This window comes from Bos mutus, chromosome 23, assembly GCF_027580195.1.
Source record: "Bos mutus isolate GX-2022 chromosome 23, NWIPB_WYAK_1.1, whole genome shotgun sequence".
Taxonomy (NCBI): Eukaryota; Metazoa; Chordata; class Mammalia; order Artiodactyla; family Bovidae; genus Bos; species Bos mutus.
In genome coordinates, this window is record NC_091639.1 from 228,768 (window position 1) to 249,959 (window position 21,192).

A 21,192-nucleotide genomic window follows, 5' to 3' on the forward strand; every position below is an offset into this window, starting at 1 on the left:
TGTATTGTTCAGATTCATCTGGGTTTACCTCAACATTTCCTGACATAAATGTGCCAAAGACGTATCTCTGATCTAGTTGACCTGAAATCAGATTCCAATGCACATTCATTTGCCAAAAAAAAAAAAAAAAAGAATGGTCAAAGAGAACATGACGAAATATTAGAAACACACGAAAGTTTAATTTCCCTGGAGAGCCCTGCGGATGTACGGCCAGAGGAAGCCCAGCACGGACGGCTCACAGGCGACGCGGCTCAGACCAGAATCGTCCCTGGTCATCAGCGCTTTGTGCCCGGAGCCCAGGGCGTAAGGTCCGTGTGATACCCACAACAGGCTGGCAGGTGCCCCCTGGCCCTGGGAGTCCGCCACCACCCGCCGGGTTTCTGGGAGACTGGAAGATGGCACCTACATCATTGACCAGAGAGCCTGGTGCATCAGCCCTGTTTGGGGGCTTCCTTGTGGGTGAAGGAAGGTCGCTCAGCCCTGCTTTGAGGAGGGAACATTTCAAAGCCCCCAGTTCCACCTTCATGCCAGCTGGGGTCTCCCACCCTGCGCCTGCGCTGTGTCCACATCAGACACTGCACGAATATGGAGGGTGGCCACCCCCCTCCACCCCCTGAGGGTCCCGGGATGCAAGCTGGCCCCCGCATCCAGGCTCAGGGACAGCAGCCTCCTCACTGCTAGCATGCTGTCTCCACAGCAGGACCGGGCCACATGTCAATCCCGTCTGGATGTTTGGGGCACAGGTGAGTTCAGAGCACCCAGAGGAGCGAGGGGTGGGGGAGCTCCCCTGCTGCCTCACTGGGGGCAGTGCCAGCCTCAAAGGGGCAACGGGGGCGTCAAGCCTGGGGGGCATGGAGCAGGTACGAGGGGAGTCCATGTGACAATGTGGTGCTGAGTGTTGAATGAACTTGAAATCAAAGACAAAACCACAGCCCATGAGAGGAAGCGGAGAGGCTGTAGAGAGTGAGGCTGCAGGGATGGAAAAGCGGCCGTGGGGGGCGGGGCCGCAGACACCCAGAGACACGGGGCTCTGCTTTTTCCTTCCCTGATGACAGCGGTGATTGTTTTGTTGTTTTTCTGGTTTTTCAGACTTTGAAGTGATCCGTTAGGGGATTCATAAGAATCAGGGTAAACAAGCAGCCCAGCACATCTCCATGACATGCCACTGGCCTCTGTGGTTTCCGAGCGGGCGTTACGACAGAGTCTGGAACAAACACTGGTGAGGCGTGGAGCTTCGCCCGGAGCCCAGGTCTGGCCTTTCCGGAAGCTGTCATGGGAACCGATCAAAGAAACTGCAGGAAAACGGCAGCAAGTGGATCAGCCACGGTGACCACACCTGCCCTTGACAGAGCACAGCCGGAATGAGCAACAATCAGAGACGGGTGAGGGGCACGGTGGGCCCCTCGGAGACCCTGGGGTGGAGACCCCCGAGTCTGCAAGTGCACAGCCCTCGTGGGCCCTGGGGTCGGGAGGCCCGGGCGCTGGACTCCAGCAGGTCCAGCCCTCGAGGAGGCGAGGGCAGGGGCCTCGCTCACGGCACGCAGGGGCATCGGACCTCTGCAGGCTCAGCGCCAACTCACGGTTTTAAGGGACGTATTTTCGGCCTGTCCCTGAACGCCTGCCCGGTTCCGATCCTGTGTCCCCTCCAGGCTGGGGCTCCCCGTCCCTCCCCGGCCGATTCCCAGGGTGTGGAGCCCGCCAGTCCCCTCCCCCGGCCTGCCCGGAGGATGCAGGGTGGGACACGCCTGTGGGGCAGTGCCAGGCGGGGGAGGGAAAGTTCTAGAGCAGCGTGACCAGGGGGCTGCAGACTGACTGACAGGAGGGGCCCTGCTGTTGTGCGGGCCGCAGCCGCCCACCGGGGGTCCCGGGCTTCCAAGGCTCCTGCTGCCGCTGAGCAGGCATCACCCCCGGCCTGTCCGGAGCTGGGGTTGGGGGGCGCTCTACTGTGTTGGGAAGGTGGACGGTGGGTGACGAGGGGCGCTTACCCCTCAGAACCCACCTGGTGACTTTAACACAGCACAGGACAAACACAGACAACCCGCCGCTCCTGAAGGTCCTGGGAGAGCAGGCGCCTCGGTGGAAACAGTGATGGAGCCTCGAGGGGCCTGGGCAGCGGAGCCGCGGCCCCGGCCTGACTCAGGGAGGAAGTCGTGTTTCCACTCAGCTCAAAACAAGTGGTTTCAGGACGGCGCGTGTGTCACCGGCATTTCCCTGTTGTGTTTATGAGACAAGGTGGGAATAGGCCCCGTGGTTACTCTAATCTTGCCTTTTACAAGAAACAAGAAGCCCCCAGTGGAACACTAGGAGGGGGCCGAGAGGCAGGAGGTGCCGGGGAAACCCGAGGACGCCCGCAGGGAGGGGGCCCGCTCCAGGCTGGGCCCCGGGCCGAGCCCCCTGTCCAGCGGCGCCTTCTCAAGATGGGCTGTGCCAACAGCCGACATCCGGGGGGCAGGAGACACAGGTCCACCCCAGGGTGAGGCTGGGCCGGGAGCCCTGGAGGATGGTCAGCATGCAGCAGGTGTGTGGGGTGCCAGGCCCCTTGAAAGGCTGGGGCCCAGGCATCCTAGGGACCCTGAGGTCGGCAGTTTCCCCAGAAACCAGTTCAGAGGTCACAGCTCCTACCCTGTGGGGACAGGGCTACACTGTTAAGGGCTGAAGTGAGAAAATGGCTGTTCTGTTGACATGTGAATGGTGTCCGCCACCCTGGGGAGGCGGCCTGACTCCTAGAACACAGCGTCTGTGGGGGCCCAGCCCCAGGCCCCAGCTGTGGAATGTGAGCCAGGGGCCGGGGGCCAGGGACCAGGGACCAGGGGCCAGGGACCAGGGGCCAGGGACCAGGGGGCCGGGGGCCTGGGGCAGGGGGCGGGGCGGGGGCCTGGGGCCGGGGCCTGGGGCTGGGGACCAGGGGCGGGGCCTGGGGCCGGGGTCCGGGGACCAGGGGGCCGGGGGGCCTGGGGCTGGGGCCGGGGGCCTGGGGCCGGGGGCTGGGGGCCTGGGGCCTGGGGCCGGGGGCCATGGGCCGGGGGCCTGGGGCCGGGGTCCGGGGACCAGGGGGCCGGGGGCCTGGGGCCGGGGTCCGGGGACCAGGGGCTGGGGCTGGGGCCCTGGCCTCCTGCCCTCGGAAGCAAGGTTCAGAGGAGGCTCCAGGATGAGCAGCCCGGGTGAGCTGCCTTTGAAGTGCCACGCGGGTTTGTGTCTATATTTAAACCAGAGTGAAAGACAATGAACCAGATGAAAGAGTTCGCTGAAAACAGCCTCCTCGGCAGTGGTGACGCCGGGCAGCCGGCCGTCTGGGCGAAGCGTGTGTTCCACTCACCTGTTTGGGTGGTGATCAGGCAGCAAAACAACGGGAGAAAAAAATCCCCACTTTTTCACAAGGAGGCTTTACTGGAAAATCTTCTAATAAACAGAGTCGGAAGCACAGCAATCTCGAAACCGCCTTCTCTTCGCTCAGTGCTGTTTTCACGATGGGCTCTCTCCGTGGCCAGCGCCCTGAGGCCTGGGCACCAGGTCCCCCCTGGTGGCCGGCGGTCACACGCCGCACCCCAGGCTGCACCCCTGTCATCCGTCAGGGGCTGAACTGGTCCCCTCAAGATTCACGCGCTGCAGCCCTAACCCCGCACCTCGGGTCTGGAGACGGGCCTGTAAAGAGGTGAAGTGGGGTCCTTCGGGTGGGTCCTGACCCCACAGGACTGGTGTCTCAGGCCAAGAGGAGGTGAGGACACAGGCCACACGGCACGCACAGGGCGACCACCGCCTGGGGGCAGGGGCACAGGCGGCACGCGCAGGCCCAGGACAGCGGCCTCGGGAGGACACCCTGGGCCCGGCCGGCCAGCCTCCAGGGCTGAGTGCGGACACCTTCCTGGCCCAGCCACCCTGTCTGTGGTGCTGCTGTTTGTGGCGGCCTGGGCAGACCCACACCATCTTTCTAGACACTTCTTTTTTTAAGAAAAAGGAAGCTTGGACGTCAGCAAGTCCCCCTCACTTTACAGACGAGAAAAATGAGCCCCCACATCTGTGATGCATCTGAGCTCAACCCACAACCACTGAGCAAGTTGATGGGCTCCCCCTACCAGGAGGCTGGCCAGGGCAGCGTGAGAACTGAGGCTGCCAGGGGCAAGTTCCGGACACACTTTAAAGGCAGACAACAGGATCTGCCAATCGATCCAATGTGGGCCAAGTCCTGAGACCTGGCTGCAGAGACCCAAGGTCCTAAGCTCAGACAAGGTACCCAAGGTCTCGGCGGGGCCGGGGGGTCCAGGCGAAGCCAAGAGGGAGCGTGGGGCTGCTGAGAGGGTCATAGGCGGGGCGAGGATGCTGGGAGGGGCCGGGACTCGCGCCCGCAGACGCAGACGGCGCGCCCAGCCCTCGGTGTGGAAGAGCTACAGGCCGCTCCGCCGCCCCTGGGCTCCGTCATGAATCCTACGTCTGCAGGCTACAGACCCCATGGCACGTTTTCTTATTTTTGTTTTAGACAGGCTTTTAAAGCAATTAAGAAAAAGCGTCATTGATGTATATTCTTTCCCATTTTTAAAACATTCAGTGTTCTTCAGTGTGTGTGTAGGTCATAATTTCCACCTAGCATCTTCCCCTTTGATTGAAAATCTTCCTTGAACATTTCTTATAAAATAGGTCGTTCTTTGCTGGGAACGAATTGCTTCAGCTTTACTTTGTCTGAAAACACCTATACTCTACCCCCTCATTTTGGAGAGCTACGCTGACTTGGTAAAGAATTTCAGATGGGCAATTTGTTTCAGTACTAAAGATGTTTATCCACTTTCTTTGGCAAGGTTAGTCCTCCTATAATTTCCACTCATCAAATCCACCTGTTTAGGCTACAAATATGTTCAATACATCTTCTATGAGACAGCCATTCAAATACTTGAAGACAGGTATTATTGAACAGTATATTAATTTAAAGACTCAGTGCCAAGGTGCCAGGTACTGTCACAGGAAATCGGCGTAACTGTAGCTTTCCAAGACGGTGTGGCAGGTGAACCTCCATGGAGCCAGCGAGGCCTGGCTGGTGAGGCTGAGTCAGGGGCTGCGGCCACCCTATCCGTGGGGAACCACCACCCCAGCTTCACTCGGCATCGTGTGTCCTCCTGAGAAGCGGCCTCAGTGGCCGGCCAGGCCTTACCCAACTGGCTTGAGGCTGTAGAAGCTTAGAATTTATACTGGAAGCCTGAAAGTGAAAGTGAAGTTACTCAGTCTTGTCTGACTCTTTGTGACCTTATGGACTGTAGCCTACTGTGGGCAGGAATCCCTTAGAAGAAATGGAGTAGCCATCATGGTCAACAAGAGAGTCCAAAATGCAGTACTTGGATGCAATCTCAAAAACAACAGAATGATCTCTGTTCATTTCCAAGGCAAACCATTCAATATCACAGTAATCCAAGTCTATGCCCCAACCAGTAACACTGAAGAAGCTGAAGTTGAACGGTTCTGTGAAGACCTACAAGACCTTTTAGAACTAACACCCAAAAAAGATGTCCTTTTCATTATAGGGGACTGGAATGCAAAAGTAGGAAGTCAAGAAACACCTGGGGTAACAGGCAAATTTGGCCTTGGAATACAGAATGAAGCAGGGCAAAGACTAATAGAGTTTTGCCAAGAAAATGCACTGGTCATAACAAACACCCTCCTCTAACAACACAAGAGAAGACTCTACACATGGACATCACCAGATGGTCAACACCGAAATCAGATTGATTATATTCTTTGCAGCCAAAGATGGAGAAGCTCTATACAGTCAGCAAAAACAAGACCAGGAGCTGACTGTGGCTCAGACCATGAACTCCTTATTGCCAAATTCAGACTTAAATTGAAGAAAGTGGGGGAAACCACTAGACCATTCAGGTATGACCTAAATCAAAGCCCTTATGATTATACAGTGGAAGTGAGAAATAGATTTAAGGGCCTAGATCTGATAGATAGAGTGCCTGATGAACTATGGAATGAGGTTCGTGACATTGTACAGGAGATAGGGATCAAGACCATCCCCATGGAAAAGAAATGCAAAAAAGCAAAATGGCTGTCTGGGGAGGCCTTACAAATAGCTGTGAAAAGAAGAGAAGTGAAAAGCAAAGGAGAAAAGGAAAGATATAAGCATCTGAATGCAGAGTTCCAAAGAATAGCAAGGAGAGATAAGAAAGCCTTCCTCAGTGATCCATGCAAAGAAATAAAGGAAACCAACAGAATGGGAAAGACTAGAGATCTCTTCAAGAAAATCAGAGATACCAAGGGAACATTTCATGCAAAGATGGGCTCGATAAAGGACAGAAATGGTATGGACCTAACAGAAGCAGAAGATATTAAGAAGAGGTGGCAAGAATACACAGAAGAACTGTACAAAAAAGAGCTTCACGACCAAGATAATCACGATGGTGTGATCACTCACCTAGAGCCAGACACCCTAGAACGTGAAGTCAAGTGGGCCTTAGGAAGCATCACTACAAACAAAGCTAGTGGAGGTGATGGAATTCCAGTTGAGCTATTTCAAATCCTGAAAGATGATGCTGTGAAAGTGCTGCACTCAATATGCCAGCAAATTTGGAAAACTCAGCAGTGGCCACAGGACTGGAAAAGGTCAGTTTTCATTCCAATCCCAAAGAAAGGCAATGCCAAAGAATGCTCAAACTACTGCACAATTGCACTCATCTCACACGCTAGCAAAGTAATGCTCAAAATTCTCCAAGCCAGGCTTCAGCAATACTTGAACTGTGAACTTCCTGATGTTCAACAGGTTTTAGAAAAGGCAGAGGAACCAGAGATCAAATTGCCAACATCCAATGGATCATCAAAAAGGCAAGAGAGTTCCAGAAAAACATCTATTTCTGCTTTATTGACTATGCCAAAGCCTTTGACTGTGTGGATCACAATAAACGGAAAATTCTGCAAGAGATGGGAATACCAGACCACCTGACCTGCCTCTTGAGAAACCTGTATGCAGGTCAGGAAGCAACAGTTAGAACTGAACATGGAACAACAGACTGGTTCCAAATAGGGAAAGGAGTAAGTCATTTTGTACATTGTCACCCTGCTTATTTAACTTATATGCAGAGTACATCATGAGAAACGCTGGGCTGGAAGAAGCACAAGCTGGAATCAAGATTGCCAGGAGAAATATCAATAACCTCAGATATGCAGATGACACCACCCTTATGGCAGAAAGTGAAGAGGAACTAAAAAGCCTCTTGATGAATGTGAAAGAGTGAAAAAGTTGGCTTAAAGCTCAACATTCAGAAAACGAAGATCACGGCATCCAGTCCCATCACTTCATGGGAAATAGATGGGGAAACAGTGGAAACAGTGTCAGACTTTATTTTTGGGGGCTCCAAAATCACTGCAGATGGTGACTGCAGCCATGAAATTAAAAGACGCTTACTTCTTGGAAGGAAAGTTATGACCAACCTAGATAGCATATTCAAAAGCAGAGACATCACTTTATCAACAAAGGTTCGTCTCGTCAAGGCTATGGTTTTTCCAGTGGTCATGTATGGATATGAGAGTTGGACTGTGAAGAAAGCTGAGTGCCGAAGAATTGATGCTTTTGAACTGTGGTGTTGGAGAAGACTCTTGAGAGTCCCTTGGACTGCAAGGAGATCCAACCAGTCCATCCTAAAGGAGACCAGCCCGGGGATTTCTTTGGAAGGAATGATGCTGAAGCTGAAACTCCAGTACTTTGGCCACCTCATGGGAAGAGTTGACTCATTGGAAAAGACTCTGATGCTGGGAGGGATTGGGGGGCAGGAGGAGAAGGGGACGACAGAGGATGAGATGGCTGGATGGCATCACCGACATGATGGACGTGAGTTTGAGTGAACTCTGGGAGTTGGTGATGGACAGGGAGGCCTGGCATGCTGCGGTTCATGGGGTCACAAAGAGTCAGACAGGACCGAGCGACTGAATTGGACTAAACTGGAACTGGACTGTAGCCTACCAGGCTCTTCTGTCCATGGAATTTTCCAGGTAAGAGTACTGGCGGGTTGCCATTTCCTTCTCCAGGGGAACTTCCCAACCCAGGGATTGAACACAGGTCTACCGCATTGCAGGCAGACCCTTTACCATCTGAGCCACCTTGGAAGAGCCACCGGAAGCCTGGCTAGAGCCTTTTGGGTTCACAGCCCTGGATTTAATGGAGCGAGATCTGGCAGGGAGAGGCGCGAGGTAGGGGGAGGACTGGGCACCGGTGTTTGTAAACAGCACAAGTGGTCAGAGCAGGGACCCCCGACTTTCCAGGACGTGAGTCAGCTAAGGCACCAGGTCTGAACACTTCTTCTAAAAAGTGGAGTTCAGTGTGACCTCTTCCAGAGCCTCTGTGTCCGCTGGGACCCCTGGTGCCTCCTGCACGCGCCCTGACCCCTGACCCAGGAGTTCTGTCCTGGACTCGCCGGTCTTCCTGGCCAATGGGATCCGTCCCTCCGTGCCTTCTCGTTCTCACAGCCCTGGGGGTCCTGAGTAGGTACATCCAGCTTCTTCAAACCCAAACAGAAACGTTGGGCCGCTGGGCGCGATGAGGATGAAAGCTGGTAAGTCAGACGAGCCTGACGGGGGAAGGGCCCCCTGATCATGGGGCCTGGCCGGGGTGCAGGGTCTGGGGGGCGGCGTGCAGGCCTTGCGGCCTGGGGTTTCCGCGCCTGGGCCCTGTCCGTGCCGGTGTCAGGAGCTGGGCGAGCGGCTGGGCCCCGGTGGGGCTGGAGAAGGGGCCAGTGCGGGACGCACACCTCTCTCGCGTCACCAGCAGGCGAAGACGGCTCCGTCCTTCGACACACGGCAGTTTTCCGAGGCTCCGAGAGGAGCCCGCAGGCGCCGTCTCCGCAGGCCGGTCTTGCGGGCGGCACCTCGGCCCCGGCTCCCGCGCGGGCTCCGCGCTCTGAGCTGAGCAGCCCGGGCCCGCCCCGGGGCCATCCCCCCACCCCCGCGTCGCCCCACCGCCCTCTCCTCTGACGGCGGAGGTTCCGTGCGGGCCTGCGCTGCCCGCTGACCGTCGGCGGGGCCAGGGGTCCTGTTTGAGCACAGGCCACCTTGTTTTTGAGAAGCAGCTTGCGTTTCCCATTTCCCCTCCATCTGGCTCCATCTCCACCGCTCCTCACGCCGCCCACCTTCGGGCCTGCCTCTGTCCAGCCTTCGCAGCCGACCGCCCCTGTCGAACCCGTTTCTTTTGGGATCGCCTTTCCTTATTACCTTTGAGTTCGACGCTTAGCTCATTTTCAACATCTCTTCCTCTTGGAGTTTTTCTTTAGCTGCATCTCACATTTTGGTGTGAAATTACTATTCAGCTATTTTTTCTAATTTTTGCGATGGTTTCTTTGACCAATGTGTTCTTCAGAAATCGGGTCTAAAATTCACACGTGTACGTTTTTTTTTAAGTTCCCTTCTCATCACTAATTTCTAATACAGTTTTCTTGTGGTTAGGGAACGTGATGCTGATTGTTATTTCTTGACACTTGCTTTATGGCTGCTATATGGTTAATTCTCTAATGATAGTAGGCTTCTATAAACTTCTGCCAGATTGCTAATTGTGCTTTTCAAGTTTTCTTTAAATTTTATCATTATTTTGCCTTCTTAATCCATGAATACTAAGAAGAATGTGTTTTTTTTTAAAAAAAAACCTACCAATCTGACTGTGGATTTCAGCAGTTTTTAAATTATATTTCTTGAGATCATATCATTAAGTGTACCCTAAGTTTAGAACTATTTTATCTTCCTGGAGAATTATTACTTTTACCATTACATAGTAACAATTTTTATTCCTGAGCACATTTTGCTTTAAAGCCTCCTTTTTGATATCAAATTAGCACTACCGCCTTCATCAATATTTTCCTGGCATACTGTTTTATTTTTTCCCTGGCCTGGCATTCTTTTGCTTTCAATCTTTATGAATCTTTATCTTTTAGGACCTGTGTGTGTCTAGGCATTCAGTCATGTCTGACTCTTTGCGACCCTGTGGACTGTAGCCTGCCAGGCTCCTCTGTCTTTGGGATTCTCCAGGCAAGAATACTGGAGTGGGCTGCCATGCCCTCCTCCAGGGGATCTTCCTGACCCTGGAATTGAACCTGCATTTCCTGTCTCCTGCACTGCAGGCGGATTCTTTACCTGGTGGGCCGTCAGGGAAGCCCGCTTAGGATCCAGAAATAACATATTTAAAAATACCATGTACATGGAATTTGTTATTGTTCTAATCTGAGGTTCTAGTTTATCTGAAAACATTGTGATATTGTTTTAATTAGTTTAAAAATATTTTTACTTTCGTGTTCACATTTTCTATTTACTTTTTTATACTTCGCTTTCCCTCAAATTAATTCCACTGTTTAATTCCTCACCAACATACACTGATTTGAAAGTTTTCTATATTTTTCTTTTAAAAGAGGGCAATTTTTCATTTTAAAATAATTTAAGACATAAAAAGTTTCAAAAAATAGTATGAAGGATTCACATATTCCTTCTCTTCACCCAACTTCTCCATATATTAGTCACTGAACAATGACCCAAACCAGGAAATCCACATTGGAAAGATTTATTATTAATGCATCTGCCGATCTTATTCCAGCATCACCAAGTGTCCGTGGAGGTCCTTTTCCCGTCTCAGGGGACTGTCGTGCCTCCAGCCTGGGACAGCGCCTGGTCGTCTTCCGTGGCTCTGCGTCCCGAGGCGGTTAGTGCCACACTTTGTGGACTGTCCCTTAGACGTGCTTGTTTCGTGCTTCTTTTTGATTAAATTTATGAGTGTTGCTTCTCTGACATTTTTGCCAAAAAGTATGTTAATGCTGCCAGTTGGCAAACTGGAGGTGTTTTGTTCCAAATACTGTGCTTATCAGATACTGTTCTGGCTGTACCTCCCAATTCAGTGGGACAAGGTCAGCCCCAGGGAGCCCACTGCCTCCCACAGCCCAGAGAAGCTGCTGGGGCAGCTGTTGGAGCAGCCTCTTGGGAGCTGGTCTGGTACTACTCAGAAGGGCGGTTTATTCAACTGTAAGATCCAGTGAGGTGTGCTTCCTTCTGAACATTAAACCATATTCTAAACTGCTATTGCAGGAATCCAGTAACTTTGAGAAAGAACCTCCTTTAATGAGAGCTGGGGGAAAATCAGAGATGCTCCTTGTACCTGTCTTACCAGAATTTATTTTGAGGCAGAAAATTTTGACTTTGCTCAGTATCTGATTAAATCTTAAAAATCATGCAGGCAACTTATAAGGGGAAATAGACCCAAAGAACAAAGACAGTGATTTTCCAAGGGCCTCAGGAGCAAGTCAAATAGAAATCTGCTTGGATCTCCTGCCTCTGGTTTGCACTGACTGTGAGAACAAGGTCACTGGCAGGGAAGTCACTGGCAGGGAAGCCAACCGTCTGGTGCTTGAGGCAGAACTATTTGTGCCACGTCTGTGCCCCTGAGAAACATCTGAGTACTGAGAGAACACGCCAGCCGATCTTGCAGCCTGGAGACGCAGTTGTACTTTGAGGCTTCATTTATTTGGCACCTTTACCGAGCAACTACCAGCACTTGCCTACGGTTACAACCCCACTTCTGTTGCTTTTCTGCCTCGGAAGCACCTAGCAACCTAGAGCACTGCGTGTGTCGTCTGAGCCTGACCACTTGCTACAGATGAGTCAACAGATGCATCGAGAGTTGAAGCGCATCCCGGCTGCTGCAGAGCTGAAGCGGAGGCTGGACAGAGGGGCCACCCAGAGCCTCCCATGCCATCCTTCGCCCACTCATGGGCTTCCTCTGCTCTTCCCAACCATGGGCGTGGAGAGCGTCTATCCACCACCACCTCCCACCTAAAACAAGCCTTTAAAGCCCGCAACCCTCCTCTAAGCACTCCCTTAGCTGCATCCCCCCAATTTTCTGTTTTCATTCAGTTCCTTTCCATTTCAAAGTATTTTCTAAATTCTCTGGTGATTTCCTCCTTGGGTTAGGTTCCAAATATTTGGAAGTGTGTTAACTTTGGAATATTCAGCTTTATTTTATTGACTTCTAATAAAAGTTGACACAGTTTATTGACTTGAATTCTCCATGCGATGTACATATGTCGTGTGTTAGGTCTGTCTGCAGCCCCGTGTAAGCTCCGTCTGTCCTGGCGAATGTTCTATGGACCTTAACAGCGTGTATCCTACACGTGCTGAATGTAGAGTTTCATGAATGCACTCAGATTAAGATAGGTGGTGGTATTACTCAGAACCTACATCTTTCCTGATTTTTTTTTTTTGTCCAGTTTTATCAATTGCTAAGGAGTTTAAAACTCTCCAAATATGGTAATATCAGAATTGCCCATTCCTCCCTTTCTCATTTTTTCTTCATGTATTTCAATGCTCTATTTGTTCTTAGGTCAGACACATGCAGAATCATCTTTTTGAATTATAATTATGAAAAGTCCTTCTTTGTCGCTTGTGACATTTTCGTCTTGAAATCCACTTTATCTCATATTAGTAGAGCCACTTCAGCCTTCTTTATGCTTAACTGTTTGCATGGTGTACTTTTTCCATCCAGTTACTTTCGATCTAGGCTTCCCTGGTGCCTCAGCTGGTAAAGAATCCGCCTACAATGCAGGAGACCTGGGTTTGATCCCTGGGTTAGGAAGATCCCCTGGAGAAGGGAAAGGCTATCCACTCCAGTATTCTGGCCTAGAGAATTCCATGGACTGTATAGGCCATGGGATCCCAAAGAGTCGGACACGACTGAGCAACTTTCACTTCACTTTCAACCTATCTGTGGTTTTAATTATAAAGTACGTCTTTTTTCTGTGTCTTTAAATATAAAGTGAATCTTCTGTATTTAGCGTAATTTGGGTTTATGTTGCTTAATATCCATTTGACATCCTTTTTGCGCTTTTAATTGACATGTTTAGCCTTTTAATGTTTAATGAAACCATTGCTGTGGTTTTGTTTGGGTAAACCACTCTATTGTTTGCCTTCTATTCTTTCAGACATTTTAAATACTAGAGTAGAACATATTACTTCAACTGTAACTGAAGTTTTCAGTTTTTCTATTGCTTTTCAGCTGTACTCCTCTATATAACTGTTTTAGTGATTGCTGTGGGATTGCAGTGCATCCCCTTTGCAGTCCATTTGCAGTCAATATATATTTCATGCAACTTGCAGAAAACTTGCAACTGTCTGTCCATACCTTGTTCTCTCGTTACATCTTCAAATTCTATAAACCCACATGAAAAAATTGTTCATTTTTACTCTAAACAATCAGATATGTGTATGTCATATGTATTAAAAGTCTTAACAGAAAAGCAAAAAAAAAAAAAACAAAAAACTTTGCATTTCCTGAGATGTAGTTATGTGATGCATGCAGGTATCTGTACAAATACCGAGATGTATCCACCATCCCAGATGCCCTCCGTCCACTGCTGAGGACCTGAGGCCTCATCAGATGTCCCTTCCTCTCAGTTTGAAGAACTTCCTTTAGCATTCCTTATGGTCGAGTTCTGCTGGCAACACGTCCTCAGAGTTTTATCTGAAAATGTATTTTGCCTTCATTCTGGAAGAGTATTTTCCTTGATGTAGAATTCCGGTTGACCTCAGACATAGTCATCTCACTTTTCTGGGTCTGTGGTTTCTGAAGTGAGGCCAGAGTGAATCCAGAGGTTGTTTGTCTGAGACAGCTTGTTTCTCTGCTGCTGCTACTGGATTTGCTCTTTATCCTTTTGCTTCTCTCTGTTATCCTTCTAGAAGTCCAGTTACACATGTCACACTATCTGACAACATCTAATACTTTATCCCAAATATTTTCTTCTCTATCCTACATTTTAGATTAAACCCAGGGACCTGTAGACGTCAGTCTCAGTTGATTTTTCTGTTCTCTTGAAAATGTCCTCCATTTTCCTTGTTCATGTGTTAGGTGATTTGGGGGTTTTAATTCTAGATCAGTTCAGTTGCTCAGTTGTGTCCGACTCTTTGCGACCCCATGGACTGCAGCACACCAGCTTCCCTGTCCTTCACCAACTCCTGGAGATAAATCGCTAATAATCTGATCAGCAACCAACTGCAGCTGGTTGGTTAGACTTACATGCAGAGAGTCTGTGTGAGTTTCTTGCCTGTAGCTTTAATCTCAGGCTGTATCTTGGTCTTTAGCTCAACTGCTCTACTTCTCAGGTGTTCAGGGGTGTTGGCCAGAAAGTTAGGTAGAATTTGGGGGTCTTGTCTCTGGCTCCTTCTTTCCTAAAATTCCTCCTCTCTCTCCAGTAGGGGTGCTTTTCTGGACACAATCTTCTAAAAGCAGAAACACATCAGTTCCCCCTGGAGCCCCTTGCCACCCTCCTCACCGTGCCAACTGCATCTGGTTCCCAGCTACAGGCCACAGAAGCAGGAACTGCTCCAGGCATTATGATCGTCGAGTGGATGCCACCTGCTCCGTCCACTCCGCAGGGCCTTCAGGTGGTTGCCTTATGGACGATGGCCAGAGTTCTTGGTTGTCAACCCCAAGAGTTATCCGAGAGGATTTTACCCAGCAAGGAGAATTAGAACCCTACCTTTTGAAAGACTAAGCTTTACTCTGACGGTAATAGCATCTGTCTACAATGTGAGAGACCTGGGTTCAATCCCTGGGTTGGGAAGATTCCCTGGAGAAGGAAATGGCAACCCACTCCAGTACTCTTGCCTTGAAAATCCCATGGACAGAGGAGCTTGGTGCAGGCTACTATCCATGGGGTTGCAAAGAGTCAGGCACGACTGAGCAACTTCAAAACACTAATACTCCTAGGATGCATAAGGGAAATACCTGTTTTTTCTATGTAAATTTGTCTCCTTTCATAGAGGTCATCTTTTTCTGAGAGTTACTTTCAGAATACACCCACAGCAATTTGGCAGGAAGGACTGCTCCACCTGTTGGAATCTGTGGCTGGTGCCATGGCAGCAGTCATCAGCGCCTTCCTTATGCTGAGGCGAGACTGCAGCTCCGATCCCTCAGGACATGACCCAGGACAACGTGCCTTAACCAAGAGCCTCAGCCACACCTTCTTGTTTGGCAGTGCATGCAGGCAAGTGGTGGTGCTCACAGGGCCTCACGGCCCCTTGCTGGGCCTGACGCCCCCTCACCCTCCAGACATCTCTTTTCAATCACAAAAGGGTTCCCGTCAGTCACCTCTACTAGCTCTACTGATTGTTGTTGTTCAGTCGCTCAGTCGTGTCCAACTCTTTGCAACCCCATGGACCGCAGCACACCAGGCCTCCCTGTCCATCACCAACTCCCGGAGTTTGCTCAAACTCATGTCCATCAAGTCGGTGATGCCATCCAACCATCTCATCCTCTGTCACCCTCTTCTCTTCCTGCCCTCAATGTTTCTCAGCATCAGGGTCTTTTCCAACTGATTACACTTTAGTATAACTGAGCCGGGCTACTCAGTGGCTATCTTTGCATGTCTTTCCTGTTTAAAATTTTACTATGGAAAGTTTCAACTGTGTCAGAAGTAAAGAGGATGATATATGGATGTCTCTCACTTTAAGCTTAGTGAAAGGCGAGAGGCCCCTTGTGCCAGCGAGCCAAGCCATAATAGCGAATGAAAAGTCCTTAAAGGAAATGAAGAGCGCTGCCCTCCTGAACACACAGGTGACAAGGAAGTGAAACAGCCTCACTGCTGATACGGAGAAAGTGGAGAGAACGACCAGCCGCGTCATCCCCTTCAGCTGACGTGTGATCCAGAGCAAGGCCCAGCTCCCTTCACTGTGAGGCCAAGGCAGGCGAGGAGGCTACCGGAGAGCAGTGTGAGACCAGAGGCTGGCTCGCGGGGCTGCTGGGAAGCTGCCGCCTCTGGGACAGGAGTGCTCTGTGAGGCGCTGGTGCCAAAGCGCAGGCAGGTGCCAAGAGGACGGAGCCACGGCAGCCACGGTGCCACCAGCCATCGTCCAGCGGAAGGAGTGCCACCCGGGACTCTGGTGCTCAGAGAGGCCCACGCCAGCGGAAGGAGTGCCATCCAGGACTCTGGTGCTCAGAGAGGCCCACGCCAGCGGAAGGAGTGCCATCCAGGACTCTGGTGCTCAGAGAGGCCCATGCCAGCGTCCAAGCTTCCAAGGGAGACTGACGCTCTTGGTAGCAGCTCTGGCAGCTGGTGACCAAGTGAGGCCAGTGCTCATCTACCATCTGAAAATCCTGGGGCCCTTAAGAATCGTGTTAAATCTACTTTGCCTGTGCTCTGTAAATGAACAACAAAGTTGGGATGACAGCAATTTACTGCATAGTTTACTATTTTAAAAAATTTGCTGGTGACTCAGATGGTAGAGAATCTTGCAGGAGACCCAGGTTTGATCCTTGGGTCATGAAAATCCTTTGGAGAAGGAAATAGCAACCCACTCCAGTAATCTTGCCTAGAGAATTCCATGGACAGAGGAGCCTGGTGGGCTACAGTCCATGGGGTCACAAAGAGTCAGACATGACTGAGCAACTAACATTTTTTTTTTTTTTTTTTTACTATTTTAAGCCCACTGTTGAGACCTACTGCTCAGAAAACAAGATTCTTTCCCAATTACTGCTCACTGACAGGCACCTGCTCACCCAAGAGCTCTGACGGATGATGAGGCTCGAGCTGTTTCACACCTGCTAACACAGCCAACCTGCAGCCCACGGAGCCCTGACTTTCAAGTCCTGTCATTTAAGAAACCCATCTCACAAGGCTATAGCTGCCATAGACAGCAGTTCTTCGATGGATCTGGGCAACCTCCTGGAGAGGAGTCGGCATTTCAGATGCTGCCAAGGACGTTTGTGATCTGTGCAAAGAGGTCAGAACGTCCACAGTAACAGGAGCTGCAGGAAGTGGATCCCAGCCCTCAGGGGTGGCTTCTCAGGGCTCAAGATTCTTGTTCATGTATGACAAAACCCCACAAAATTCTGTAAAGAAATACTTGTCAATTTAAAAAAAAAAAAGGAATAAGAGACTTCAGTGGAGGAAGCAGCAGTGAGTGTACTGGAACAGCAGGACTGCAGTCACACACGGAGCCTGAAGACGGGACTGAAGCGCATGGACCTCAGGATGAAGTCTGAACAGAGGAGGAGCTGCTTCCCATGGATAAGCAAAGGAAGCGGTTGCTTGAGACAGAATTTACTCCTGGTGAAGATGCTGTGAAGACTGTGGAAATTATAACAAAGGTTTAGGATATTCTACAAAGCTTAAAAGCTAAAACAGTGGCAGAGTTTGAAAGGCTGGACTCCAATTTTCAAAGAAGCTCTACTATGGGTAAAATCCCACCAAACAGCACTGCTACTGCAGAGAAGTCACTGGTGAAAGGCAGTCAATCCATGAGGCAAAGTTCACTGACTCATCTTAAGGAACGGCCACAGCCACTACGACTTTTGGCGACCACCACTCTGAGAACTGGCAGCCATCAACACAGAGACGAGACCCTCCACCAGCAGAAAGACTGTGACTCACTGAGGCTTAGGTGATGTTCGGTCAGCACTGTTTAGCAATAAAGCATGTTTTAACGGAAGTATGTACACTTTTTAGGTATGCTATTGCAACTTACCGTGCAGTGTAAATGCTCTCTGAGAATCCACCAATCTTCATGCTCGCCCCTTCTACTGCGGGGGCCTGGGCTGAGCCCACGGTCGAGGCCGACCGCAGCAATTCTGCTCATCGTCCACGGCATGCTCTTCACTCCCCTGTATTTCCTGTGGATTATGAGGTAGACAGACCCAGACTTCAAGTCTCACTTTTTAGCAAGAATTCGTCGTCGTATTGTGAGATGTATTTCTGACTATGGGATAAAAGGTATGCTCTGCACACTCAGTCTGACTTGGTACCATCAGCTCCTGGCATGGGGAATGGGGTCGTCAAAATAGGAGGTTCATGGCTCCTTTTTCAATTTTTAAAAGTTGCCATAAATACTCATGTCTGTGAGTGACAAATACGAAGCACGCACATGTAAGCAGTTTGGTGTTACGATCAAACAAAACAAAAAAACAAAAAGTTAACCTGAACTTTCAGTTACAGACGGCAGATTGAAACCACACATTAACCTTACCTCTAACCAAACCCTACGAAAATGACACAGCAGTATGTGCACACACCATTCACGCCCAGCGCACGCACAGTCCACCTTCTGCACACAACACAGATGTAATTACATAGACAGAGTTAAAACCACAGTTAAATAAACACACAGGAGTTTAAAAGCTGCCAAGAGTATGGGTGAGTGGAAACTGATGGGTCAAACTTCGATCCTTAGTTGGCGGCATGAGAACAAAGATGTAGCCTGGTTCACTGCAGAACTGAGCCCGAGAGTCAAGAGCTTGTGCTACGGGAACTCCCCAGATGGGGATAAAGCCCAGCAGTCCACAAAGGCTGTTAAGAAAGAGGCAGCTTCCCCCCACCACCAACCCACCACAGTGGAGCCGGGGCTTCCTTCTCCTCAACAGTGAACGCAGGAGCCTGTGTGGTACCAGGGCCACAGCAGCGTGGACACTTGCATGAAAAGCTCTGCCCCAGTCCTGCCAGAGGACTGACTAGGGACAGCTACTTCACACGAGTATTAATACATGAGAGACACTCAACTCTATGTATTTTAGGAAACTTGTCTTCATTAAAAGCTGGTGGAGACACGTTTTGACCCTCATACAACCACCGGCCGAGCCTGTAAGCACGTGAGCAGGACAGAGGCAGCATTCTCTGAAACCATGTCAGAGTAAAAGGCAATCTCTTCAGTTCACCTTCAAGAAAACCGGCTGCAGGATGGGGCGGGACTGACTCGGGTACCACCCCCACGGCAGTGACGCTTGTCTTCGATGACGGGGGTCGTTTCTGGATTGCACTTTCACGGATGCCACGGTTTTGCAAACCCAGACTGTTTCCAGGACTCTCCTAGCGCAGAAGGCCAGGCCAACGTGCAGCTGTGGCCATGCCAAACGCAAGGGCCTCTGCGCACCTCACTGCTCAGCACCTTTTTCCCTCTTTGTAAGGTTGCTCCACGTCCTGCTCTACCTCTTGGCTTCCTCCTAACGCCACTGCATCCAGCGACCTCCTCAACTACTAAATTCTCTTCCACAGCCCAAGCAGGTCTTCTCCAGGAGCTGCCTCCTCCGTGAGCCCGGCTTTGAGTCTGGAGTTCGTGTGTGCCCACGCTCCACTCAGAACTGGACACGCTGAGTCTCTGCATCACCGCCACTGTCCTCGGGTGCTGTGCGGCTCCGAGCCCGACGCTCTTCGTCTGGCTCCCAGGGGCCTGGCAGGGGGGAGCCACCGACAAGAGGACAGTTAGCAGGACGCCTAGTAATGGTATCCAACAACGATCAGAAGACACAGGTAAACCGGGATTTAAGTGTTTACTCTGGGTGTTAAAATTAGACATACAAAAAAATTACACAGCAAATGAAAGTGTTGAAATAAAAAAAATACCAATTATGTCTCGTATTAAAGACACATTCTTTAATGACTGAAGAAGGGTCTTCATCATACACTTAAAATAAGGCAAATGCTCAGGACTGTGGCTCTGCACTCTGAGTCACAGCCACAGTGGGCACAGGGGTGAACATGCCTAGGAGAGCTCCGCCTTCAGTGCATTTCTTCATAAGTTTTGTTCAAGACAAAACCTTCCTTGACCCCAAACGAACAAACACAAGACTGACTTCAAGTGATGGACACAGCACATGGCCACGGAGGACCTCAGAGCTCCCTGTACTGATACACTAACGCCAGCGTCAGAAATGGGCCTGTGGCCTTGGGGAACGATCCAAAACCTGACTCAGCTTTCTGAAGCAAATGGTGTGACAAAGGCAGGTCAGGGGAGCCGAGTCTGCAGGAGGACACGGCGGCCCGACCTGTTCTGGCGACAGTGTCACTGGTGGCTCCCGTGCCTGCTGACACAGACACCACCAGGGCAGACACCCCGAGCCACCAGGCAGGACGCCGGAGAGGCCAGAGAAGTGGTGCGGGTGGGCAGCAGGGCGCCCGGTTCTGGAGGAGACGCTGACTGCAGCCCCTCACGTGTGCAGGGGTCGCGGGGCAGGAGGCCCACGTCGGGTTCAGGGTGAGTCACACAGAAAAGGCCTGACGACGTGAGCGCTGTGAACACAGAAGCCAGGCGGCAGAGTTAACTCTGGAACCGAGGCCCACAAGTAACCTCCCCAGCCCAACACCTTGGTAGGCAGACCGCACACTTTTCTGAAAGTCCACTTGGGTTAGGAGTGCTAGAGCCATCGGCGTGAAATGAAGGCTTTCACACGGCTGCAGAGTTTAGGGCAGCTCCAGGTGTTCATGTGTGACTTTCTGCTAACCCATGCATCCCCTCCCAAGGTGCCTGGGAAGCTGCAGAAAACCCAGGAAGATGCTCTGGGTCTGAGCCGCCCTGCCTTCTGTAGCCTTCACCACGCAGCACGTAGCTTCGACATGCTCCCTAATTTTTAGAAAGGTATTTTAAAGTCACACTGTGAAAGTCGCTCAGTCATGTCCGACTCTTTGCTACCCCATGCACTGTCCAGTCCATGGAATTCTCCAGGCCAGAACAGGAGTGGGTAGCCTTTCCTTTCTCCAGGGGATCTTCCCAACCCAGGGATCAAACCCAGGCCTCCCACATCGCAGGCGGCATACAGGGCCTAGGGTAGGAAGAATGGCAAAGCAGACACTTCCTGGGCATTTTAAATCAGGTCAGTTTGGTTGAAATAAAACACACACCAACATCTTTCTAAGCTCCCCAATCAGGGGAAAGAAAAGAGAGAGGGGCAGCCTAAGCTTCCATGCAGATACCTGTGGGCGCTCAGCGAGCATCGCCTGGAGGCTCTACGTCTTCACGGCGGGTGGGGGGGCAGCCTGGAAGCAGGCCAGCTGCAGGTGCATGCCACTCTTGACCCGGCTCAGCAGCTCCTCCAGCAGCCTGTGGGAGAGACACAGACAGCCACATGGCTCCTGCCCCGTGGTGCTTCTCCAGCCAGAAAAGTCACTTTTCTATGGGCTCTGAATTCCATGACAAAAGAAAGTCAACTAAAGAAGGTCCTCTAAGGGAACATCTATCTGTAGACATACTTACATTTATACACAAAACCGTCCTTCTGCCCCTTCCCCTGAATTAACTGGACCCCTCCCTAAACAGAGTGATGTTTGGGGTCTGGGCACTCCAGAGCTCTGACAGGCACTCTCTCTGACTCTGATAACACAGCGCAGCATCTCACGACCCCCATGTCAGGACAAGCCCTCTTGTGCTGCCCATCTGCAGTCACCTTTGCCCTCACCCCACTCCTTGGCAATGACTGGTCTATTT

General features: G+C 51.0%; 1 protein-coding gene across 1 annotated transcript in view; it reads right to left on the bottom strand.

Annotated features, from left to right (window-relative positions):
• Positions 1-19,242: 19,242 nt before the first annotated feature.
• The window catches only part of EXOC2 (exocyst complex component 2), a 122,152-nt gene continuing 120,202 nt past the window's right edge, over positions 19,243-21,192 (bottom strand). Inside the window, 2 exon segments of the mRNA XM_005908027.3 lie at positions 19,243-20,000; positions 20,682-20,808. Coding sequence (XP_005908089.2) covers positions 20,715-20,808 — 94 coding nt within the window. The 3' untranslated portion in view covers positions 19,243-20,000; positions 20,682-20,714.